A 10,171-nucleotide genomic window follows, 5' to 3' on the forward strand; every position below is an offset into this window, starting at 1 on the left:
TGCTTTCCCACTAGGATCTTGGCCTTCAGGTATTGTATTTTTTGTGGTGATTGGTTGGTGGAATTGCACACTACATTGCATAAAATATATATTAATTGTGGATGTGAATATCCTCTTATATAAGACACTAACTTCATGCATCATTTGCATATGTTTGACATTGTTTGTTTATGGTGTTGTTATAGGGTGTCTCACTTTAATGTTATTTCTCTATGTAATTCCACGCTGCGGTCGTTGTAGTTGGTTCTTACTCCCTTTTCTTTGTCTTTTTTTTTGCCTATACTATGTGTATGTACAGGTTTGTTGCAGTTGCTATATGGATATCCATTGATGGAAATATAGACAAGAAGAACTTAGCTGATATATAGTTAAGTATCTTGTTTATATTGAGATTATTGGCTTTGATTTAGGAATACCATTGGTCTTTTGAACTAATTTTTGTATAAGTTATAATTTATGAAAAATACTTAAAAGTGATTCTTTTCGCATACATGATGTCTTTTATAATCATTATGTTAAGATTAAGATTAATGATTTTGTAAAGCTATATACTTAAACAAATAGATAATCATATAAATTATGGTTTTCAGGTTGAATGTGATACCTCGCTTTTGGGTAATGATAATATTGAATATTTCTGCATCTTGAACATGTTAATGAAAATAAATTTTAATTTCACTCTGATTTTCTAATAGATTGCCTTTAATTTTATTTAAATTTTCATCATATTTTTATAACGAAGTCCTAATTTCTAAGTTGCAAAAACGGGGTGTTACAAAATTGGCCTGAGGAGATCCTTAAGGTCATGTATAGTGTGTCTACTTCGCAATCCAAGCTGCTACCCTATAGTATCTTCATTTCAATGGTCATTGATTATCTGCACATCGATGGAAAAACTTGGCAATATCAAGAGGACTACACCAATGTGGATCTAGACTTATCTGGAGATGATGATCAGGCAAGGATGGATGAGCAGAATGCAGGAACTCAAGGGGAGACAGTTGTGAATGCACCGCATGAACCTTCCTTTGGATTAGCTCATTTGGATGTTATGGAACATAAGCTGAACAACAGAATGGATCTACACATTCAATCTTTGAAGGATTCTTATCATACTGACTTGGAGCAGTTTGAGGAATGTCAGGTCGCTTACATTGATAACCACTATCAGACATTGAGGAGCTTTGTTCAAACCATTGCTGAGGCACAAAATGATAGGTTTTGTGCAGAATTTGAAAAGCTGAGAGTTCTCATCAAGGGAGATAGTAGTCTGACAATTCCTGATGACAAAAACCTTCCTCCTCATCCTTAGTTAGAAGACTTTAGACCCTAAGATGCCTTAGGTTTATTTCTTCTAAGGGCTAATTTCAGGATTGTGTTATTTTGTTCTCCTTTGAGACATATTTTATCTTTGCTTTTATTGGTTTATAACAGTTACTATCTACTTTTGCTGAACTTTTGTCACTAGATATGCATGATATTGAACTTTGATCGTTACTGGTTTTATTTCAATTGCTTATATCATATGTTTATTTATGTCATATATAGTATGAATGTGTGTTTAATGGTTCTTGACCATGATTGGTTGTATGCATCTATCTTGTATGATTAAGTCTGTTATTTACATGCTATTATATCAATGCTTGATCATTCTATGCTTAACTAGTTATCATATAACCATCTATACTATTAAAATTGTTCATTCACTATTTTTTGTCCATTTAATCGATTAACATAGGTATTTAATCAATTAAGTGTTGTTAACAAGAGCACTTGTTCAAGCTTCTTTCAACTGGTTAATTAGTTAAATTTCCAAAATCAATTAATTGATTACAATTTTGATATAATTACATAACTCTTCTTACTTTTGATTAGATTAATTAGTTTATCTTTTTGATAATATCAAAAGGGGAAGAATGATTGCTTTGTTATTTGATGTGTTTGCAGGTTGTAAATAGTAAAATTCAACTTTCGTTTGTTTTCGCTACCTACTTACATTAAGGGGGAGCAATGCTCTTTAACTTTGAAAATAACAACTATGCATTCTATAACCATCATCAAGCTATGCATCAAACAAGATTTGATGTGGCGTATGTCATCATCAAAAGGGGGAGATTGAAAGTGCAAATTGTCAAGTAAAGCACTATTGGATTTTGCCTATGTTTTGATAAAGACAAGGACTTAGTTAAAGCTTGAAGATGACTCAACAAATCAACATGATATGGACTCAAGGGTTTCATATCTAGACTAGGTTCTTTGATAGAGTTATTTATAGTAGTTTAAGATGTGTGCCTTAGATATTGAGTCTAGGTTAGGTAACCCTAGACGCAATTTTCACAAGCCTCAAAAGTAATCATTTCATTTACATGAGACATTCCATCTAGATCATTATGTGTTCATGCATTAATCCTACATATTACTTGTGCATCTTAGGCATAATATATTGGTAAAACATATATAGTTGATAAGCATAAATATAGGTTGTTTATCATTTAATCAATTAGCTGAAAATGTGCTACTGAATCGATTAAGAGATGTGTTAATCGATTAATGTGATTACGGTTTTAACAGATAACAAAAAACCAGAAAACAATTATTCCCAACAACTCGATAATCGATTAAATGGGCACTTAATCGATTAACTGTGACATATACAGGTTTTCTATAAAACCTTTGTTTTCATATCATGTAAAAAACATCATATCATTCATTTTTAGAAATTTCTAGTTGTATATTTTCATGCTTAATTGTGTCATATAGGCAGAATGAAATGCATCACGATAAAGTGAGATATGGTACCATGCTTAGGCTTTAATTGTCATTATATTGCATGTGTTTTATATGTTAAATATTCCTATATCTTCTTGCATGTTTTCTTGCATTTCTTTAAGAGAATTTTAGGGTAGAAATTCTGTGTTTCTACATTTACATCAACTCATACATATTCATATTATCTTGTGAGCTTTTTTTATATGGGTTTTAGTTGTGTTTTAATTGTAATATTTTGAGCAAAAGTGTGCTTTATAAAACTCTGTTTTTGTGTACTGTTTTTAAGGGAATTTGTCTCTTGGTGTCTTACCACCTAAGATATTTGGTGTGTCTTCACCAAGACTTAGAGGTCTTGAGTTTAGAACAAGTTCTTGGCTGGGGCTAGATCGTAAGAAAGGTTTTCTTAGGCGAATGAGATAGTCAAACCAAGAAAGTGGGTTCTTGGATTCAAGAAGGAAGCGTCTAAGTGTTGTATTGGATGTTTGCATGTAACTATACATTCTATTCAAAATTAGTGAATAAAATCTCCCGAGATCAGAAGGGGAGGCCTGAATATAGTTTGCAAGTGGACCCACAAACAAACCAGGATAAAATTCCTCGTTGCATGCTTTTTCCTCGTTGCATGCTTTTTCTATCCCTTATCTCTTTACATTTGAAGTCTTATTTTTGCATGATATTAGCTGATATTTTGGATATTATTAGGTTGTTGTATCTAGTTTAATTATGTACAAAAATATATGCTTTATATGTTCTTGAACATCGGTGATTGGTTGTGCAAGAAGCCATTCTGCATCTTGTTGTTTTTTGTGTTTTAATCGATTAAGGCAGAGAGTTAATCGATTAACTAGGGCTTTTTCCAGAATAGGGCTTCAGTGAGAAAAGCGGTAATTGCTAACCGTGACACCTATTCAACCCCCCCCCTTCTAGGTGTGTTCTATCTACTGATACCTAACAAGTTTCACTCAAGAAGCTAACAGATTGTTGTAGAGGTGCATGACTGGTGATACCCATCAATTAATTCAGGAAGGGGGAGATTTGTTGGGGATCCTTCCTAATTGATGTGGAAGCAAGACCAATGAATCTTGGTAGATGAACCATTAAGTACATTCAATGATGGCTATTGAAATTATTCATTGACTCTTCATAACTATGAAGTCTAACTTAGAAAGTTAGAATAGCATTTTTCAAGGTGTCTTGAAAGTATGACAACAATTTAATCCTCCATTATGTCTTTATGATAAAGTCTTCTTCCCCTTCACTATATATAGGGGACTTGTGAGGAATAGATGTAATAAGCAAGTGAGAAAGAACAACATAGAGAGAAAGTGAGAGAGTTTATATTCACTTAGTGTGAGACTTGTATTCCTAGTGAGATACTAGAGAGAGTTTGTATTTCTATCCTTTTTGGGTGAGATTGAGTGTTATCTTCTTAGTAAGAGAGAATCAAATATTGCAATCATACTTTCAATAATGGATATATTTTATGGACTAGGTCTCGTGGTTGTTTCTTTCTCACATTGAAGATGTTTTTCCACGTTAAAATTCTTGGTATTATTCATCTACTCTTATATATTTTCTTTATCCAGTTGCCCCTTCTGCAAATGCCCATTTTGCATCACAGAGATGAGGGAAATTGATTCTGAATTTCCCAACAATACCTTATATGATTTTATGCAAATATCATTCAGTTTCTTCAAGTAATGTATCATATTGGTTTCCCATATTAACACATAATGACTTCCATCATATCTTTACATTCTAAATGAAGATGTAAGCATGCATGAATGCGAGATTGAAGAGGCAAGTATGCATCACATAATGTTTTGATGAAGACAAAAGACACACAAAGGTTGATGAAGACAAAAGAGTGAAGAAGGCAAAGGATTGATACCATACATAAATGTTGAAGGACAAGCTTGAGAAGATGAGAAAATCAACAAACAACAAAGTATCAACTAAAGTCAAGACTCAAGAGTATACAAGGAAAAGCATGCAAAAGAAGATCTAGGGATTAAGTATTGTTTATATCTTTATTAGATCCTAAGTTGCTTGCTTAGTAAGAGTCTAGGCTAGGATGAACCCAATGAAAGTCTCACAAGCTAAAATTAATCATATCTAAAATGAGACTGACATGCATACATGATTTACATGCACATACATACATACATGATTTACATGCACATAAATACATACATGATCGTATGTTTTGACTGCATTTAAAAAGTATTTTTAAATCATGTTGCATCATTATTAGGTTATAAATCATGTAGGAGGTTCATTCATCATTTAAAATATGTTTTAGAAAACCGTTAATCAATTAACACTTGGGTTAATCAATTAACCCTTGGGCTGAACACGTTAATCGATTAAATAGTGAGTTAATTGATTAAGGTGATAACTGTTTATTTTTTCTGTTATTTTGAAGAAACCCGTTATCGATTAACTCTCAACATAATCGATTAATTGCAGTTAAAAAAAGAATAGTATATTAATCCAAGTTTTTCATATCGGATCATAACTTAACTTTGAGAAAAATTCAAAGGGTTAGAACACACTTTTCGAAAACAGAGAGTTTACAAATTATTGAGAAAATCTAGAGCTCAAACTTTCATATCTTTAGGAAAGATTTTCTAAGTGTTCTTTCAAGAAAAGAACAGGGTGAATCTTTACAAGATACTCGTTGAGCTTTCATTGTCAAATCTATGAAAAAGAAACCTACATCTCACGTATTGTATTTTCTGTATTAGTAAGATCTTTTAGGGGTTCTTAGATTCGTAGAAGATTGTATAATCTGCACATTGAGGTGCATATATAACTTGAAGAATTATTGTTAGACTTAGGCAATAACACATTCTCTTGGTGTGTTCTATCACCAAAGAAAGAGAATAGGTTTGGAAAAACCCTAGCTGCGGTTAGGTACGTGTCTTCGCGAGAAACAAGAGGTCTTGGTTGTAAGCGTTTTTCTTGGTTAGGGCTAGATCGTAAGAAAGATTTTCTTAGGCGATTAGAATAGTCAAACCAAGAAAGTGGTGTTTAAGATCCAAGAAAGGAGCGTCTTGATTCTTGTATTGGAATTGTGTTTGTAAGAAACATTGAAGATTCCATAGTGAAGATAAAATCTCCCAAGACCTGGATGTAGTTTGCACTGGACAACAAACGAACCAGGATATAAAGACGAGTCTTCTTCTTCTTTCCCTTATCTTTTTACATTTCTGCATTACTTGATTTACTTAACTTGACATGCATATAGTTCTCTGATACTTGCATATTTTGTATAATGCATTTATTGTTCTTAACTGTCTGTATGATTGCATGTAAGTTTTGTTGAATCTTGATAATTTTGGATGACCGAAAGAATTATGTTTATGCTGTAATTGAACCAGTTAATCGATTAAGTGGTTTACATAATCGATTAAATGCAGATGATTTAATCGATTAAGTTTGTCGTTAATCAATTAAGCAGTGTGTTAATTTGTATAATTTCTATGTTTATCGAGCGATAATAATTGTGTACCGAATCACCTATTCACCCCGCCCCTCCAGGTGAGTGGCATAGCCCTGTGAGACCTAACACTAAATCAAATAATATCGAAACTGTAAATTTCAGATGAGAATTGAGAAAGTTAGAAGGAAAAACATATTAGTATTACCAAACTGAAATAAATCAGTTAGTGACCAAATTGAAAATAGAAATAACTTACATCACAAAAATAATACATTGTTTATGTTACTCATCTATGCTATACATCATCAACAACCAAACAACAAGCAAGCCTTATACAAATTTATTATAGGTAACATTATTTTTTCGGTTTCCCACATGTATCCTCGCACTGGAGGCAATCCTGTCCGAGCCGGGAACATCCACAGGTACGTGAGGCTAACTCTCTCAACGGGCATTTTTTCCATCCACAAGACTCGAACTCGGGTTCTTGCTTAAGGGAATCAAGCATGTACCACTTGAACCAACGTCCGTTGGTTTATAACATTATTGAAATTGCAGCTCACCATAATATATATTTATATATTTATCCCAACAATCAAATCTTTTTTCATTCTTTCTACATCAAATACAATATAAAAAATTAATTAATTGCGAGAGGATTGAGTCGACAGAAAGAGAAGCTCAGGAGGTATGAGATTATCCCATCCCTTCATGGGATCATGAGAAGAAGTTGTTGTTGCAATACCATCCCAACCAATGTGTGTCACATGCTGTACATCTGTTGGAGACCCTATTTCCATGCCAAGCGTTAGTTCTTCTAATTCTTCTTCTTTTTCCACTACAAACGTATATAACAAGCAATCCATAGGTTAATTAGTTTACTATAAAATTAATTAATCATTTTAAAAATACGTAATAGATCGATAAACGAGTAAGGATCCACTCGGGAGTCGGAAATGCTTCAAAAATTTAAGAAAATCCAACATGTAATAATATATTTATGGTTTTAAGTATAACGAAATAACGTTTTGTCATTGACAGCGAAATGAATTTGAAGCACTTGTTTCATATGATCCCTATTCATTTTAAACTGACACCACAAAAGTATACTCGATAGAAGTGGATTATGATTTAATTTGTGGATGTGTTTATTATTATTTCCTTAGTGCTACTCACCAAACAATCGAGAGAAGTTCTTAAAACCCTTGAATATCCTATGGAAGCCATTGGATATGTTAGGCTTTGGAACAACGTCAAGGAACCTCAACAAGTTCTTCATGCTTTCACCATATAAACTCTCTAGATTCTCAGGGTCTTCAGATCCTTCTAAAATCAACAGATGTATAGTTAATAACACAGGACCATGGAAATAAAGCAATCAAAATGACAAAATGATCCTCCTAGGAGTATTCCTATAACTCTTCTACTATATATCTTGAAAAGGAGAATATGTTATAACAATCAGTTAATGCTTTATTCATATTATTTATGGTACTACCAAAAATATCCTTTCATTTTATAGTAAAAAACTAATTATATGTTTGTGCCTTACAATAAGTGTGACTCCCATGATCAAATCTTAACATTTTGGTTTTTTTGGATCTAGTAGAAGCTTACACTACTAGATCGATGTCTTGTGATTGTTATCCGAATAATAACATCTAACATATGTCAACTTTAAGTGCTCATGAAATATTTATTAAAAACATAATATTGCTAATTTTAAATACATGCTATATAAGAAATTAAAAAGAATATTAAATTAAGAGAGTGAAAGAGACTTGTTTCAGGAACTGGTGTGTTGGTATTTGATGATCCTGATCTTCTTGGCTGTGGAACACCTACGGCAACGCTAGCATCAGAGATACAACCAGCAGAGAATGGAAGAATGACAAGCCTTTCCATTCTATGTCTCATTTCTTTCTCAGAATTGAAGATATATTGGATTTGGAGTTTGAGAGAGCAAAAATGCAACCTTGTGATTTAACTCATGTATCACATATATCTATAGGCTATAGCTGAATGTTGTTAGTATAATATATAATGATGATACACAATACAGTGGTTCGTTGTCAAGCATGTTATTATTATTATTACGTATATAAATTTAAGTCAAGCTGCATATTAGTAAATCCGTTAGGTAGGTGACAGGGACACACATAAACTGGATCAAGGTATGAATGTCCGGACGTGTAACTTTTTTCTAATATTTTTTTGTTTAACGAAATGTATTCTTTCGATCTATTGGTAAGCAATTAATTTTTTTAAGGTACGTGAGTGTCATTCTAATAAATGTTTCCCAATAATTGAAAATGAAACCTTTTGGTATATTTAAATATTTAATAAGATTTTACACGACTAGACCATGTCTTATTAGTAACTTAAGTGTCAATGATATAATGTATCACACCATCAAATCCATCAATTCATTTAATGTGTCTCTAACGAACATCACCTTGAAAAAGTTGGTTGAGTAGTGAGTGACTAAAGCTACATAGATCACATCAGATTTTTTTTCCTCCAAGTGCTCGCCATATCTACTTTTGCTCCTTTCTACTTACCTCTCTTGTATAATAAGTAATAGACAAATTATATTTTTCTCTTATGTTTGGTTTATTTATATTATACTCCATATAACATATTTTGATTTTGTAAAATAAAAGCCATTATTTATGTTTCTTTTTGTTTACTTATTTTGGACTCGAACTAGAAGTAGTGCAATCTAAGCGAACATTCCAATGAATCTCCACCTTCCGGTGATATAGACCAAATCTGAAGTTCCTTAAATACAAAGAAGCAAGACATCATTGATTGTAAGAATAGAAAATGAGTTTGTTGAAAGTTATTAATGTTGATTAAACGAAGCTAAGCAAGTTAAAATAAAGCTTAAACCGAAAAAAAAGAAAATAAGAACACTTGAAAACAAAAATAAATTTAGAATACTATGTCTGTACCAAAATCAACTAAGCAGAGTAGAATCAAAGTGTTTCTTAGGGACCACAGTTTCAAATTGAGGAACACGTCACTTCAAGTGGATGGCTATAATATTTGATTTCAATGAACTATCCAAGTACAATACAATCACATTAGACCGTAATACATTGTAATTGAGCTATATTAAGTCACATTAAATTCAAAAACATTTTTAATTACAAAAATTATTAAGCCACGATGACCACAATTATAATAAGCATAATCGTAACTGTAATTTAAAATGTTATCTTACCTATAACTTAACACAACACCTTGTAAACACAAGATCATGTTGTCCCTTCCTGCAATGCCTTTCCAACCAACCAAACATGTTAAATTATAATATTAGAAGTACATATTGGCCGAAAAGTTAGCGATATAACAACCACGATAACACAGATGATAAAAGATTATAATAACATTGGATGAACCCACTGAAAGTGGCATTTACCAGATGCTTCGAATATCCAATACTAGACGTCAGGACATTGGTCCTCTTCTTATTGTTAAGAAAATCTACAACATGAATTATTTTATCCTTAGGTGCCCTGATAGACTTGGGTATACATGATTTTATTTTTATGACTTTTAGTGGACGATTTAGAGTAAGTGTTGGATGGGCCAACCTTGGCCTTATGGTAATGCGAGCTCTTAGAACCTGTTACAAATGGTTTATATTTTTGTGGAGCTTTTCCATGTTTGTTCGGTTCATACCCTAGACTTGACTTGTCAAAGGGTGACTTCGAATATCGAAAAAGCAAACAAAACTTCTCTCAGACTAATACAAATTTAGAAAAAAGTATATTTCAAATACTTTACATTTTGCTTAAGCTTTGCAACTTCATAAGTCTCTTTGGGATCAATGTTTATCTTGTCAGTGAGACTGGCATTCATTTTGGTAAGCTCCTCATTTTTGAGTTTTTAACTCTTTATTTACAATGCACATTGTTAGAATTATATTGGTTTTTGTTTTCAAGAGTGAAA

The 10,171-nt window shown here is 32.3% G+C and overlaps 1 protein-coding gene across 3 annotated transcripts; it reads right to left on the reverse strand.

Annotated features, from left to right (window-relative positions):
* Positions 1-6,737: 6,737 nt before the first annotated feature.
* LOC109337010 (CRIB domain-containing protein RIC4) lies at positions 6,738-8,265 on the reverse strand. 3 transcript variants are annotated; one of them, XM_019573862.1, is made up of 3 exons: positions 7,996-8,265; positions 7,391-7,540; positions 6,738-7,049 (listed from the first exon to the last, which is right to left on the reverse strand). In XM_019573862.1, the coding sequence occupies exons 1-3, from the start codon at positions 8,129-8,131 to the stop codon at positions 6,859-6,861; spliced, it is 477 nt and encodes a 158-aa protein (XP_019429407.1). In that variant the 5' UTR covers positions 8,132-8,265; the 3' UTR covers positions 6,738-6,858. The 3 variants fall into 3 exon arrangements, with proteins under 3 accessions (XP_019429407.1, XP_019429408.1, XP_019429406.1); XM_019573863.1 differs by having other exon boundaries at positions 6,739-7,052; positions 7,391-7,537; positions 7,996-8,263; XM_019573861.1 differs by having other exon boundaries at positions 6,741-7,052; positions 7,996-8,259.
* Between the last annotated feature and the right edge of the window lie 1,906 nt (positions 8,266-10,171).

The sequence above is a fragment of the Lupinus angustifolius genome, unplaced genomic scaffold (genome assembly GCF_001865875.1).
Source record: "Lupinus angustifolius cultivar Tanjil unplaced genomic scaffold, LupAngTanjil_v1.0 Scaffold_1_703, whole genome shotgun sequence".
Taxonomy (NCBI): domain Eukaryota; kingdom Viridiplantae; phylum Streptophyta; class Magnoliopsida; order Fabales; family Fabaceae; genus Lupinus; species Lupinus angustifolius.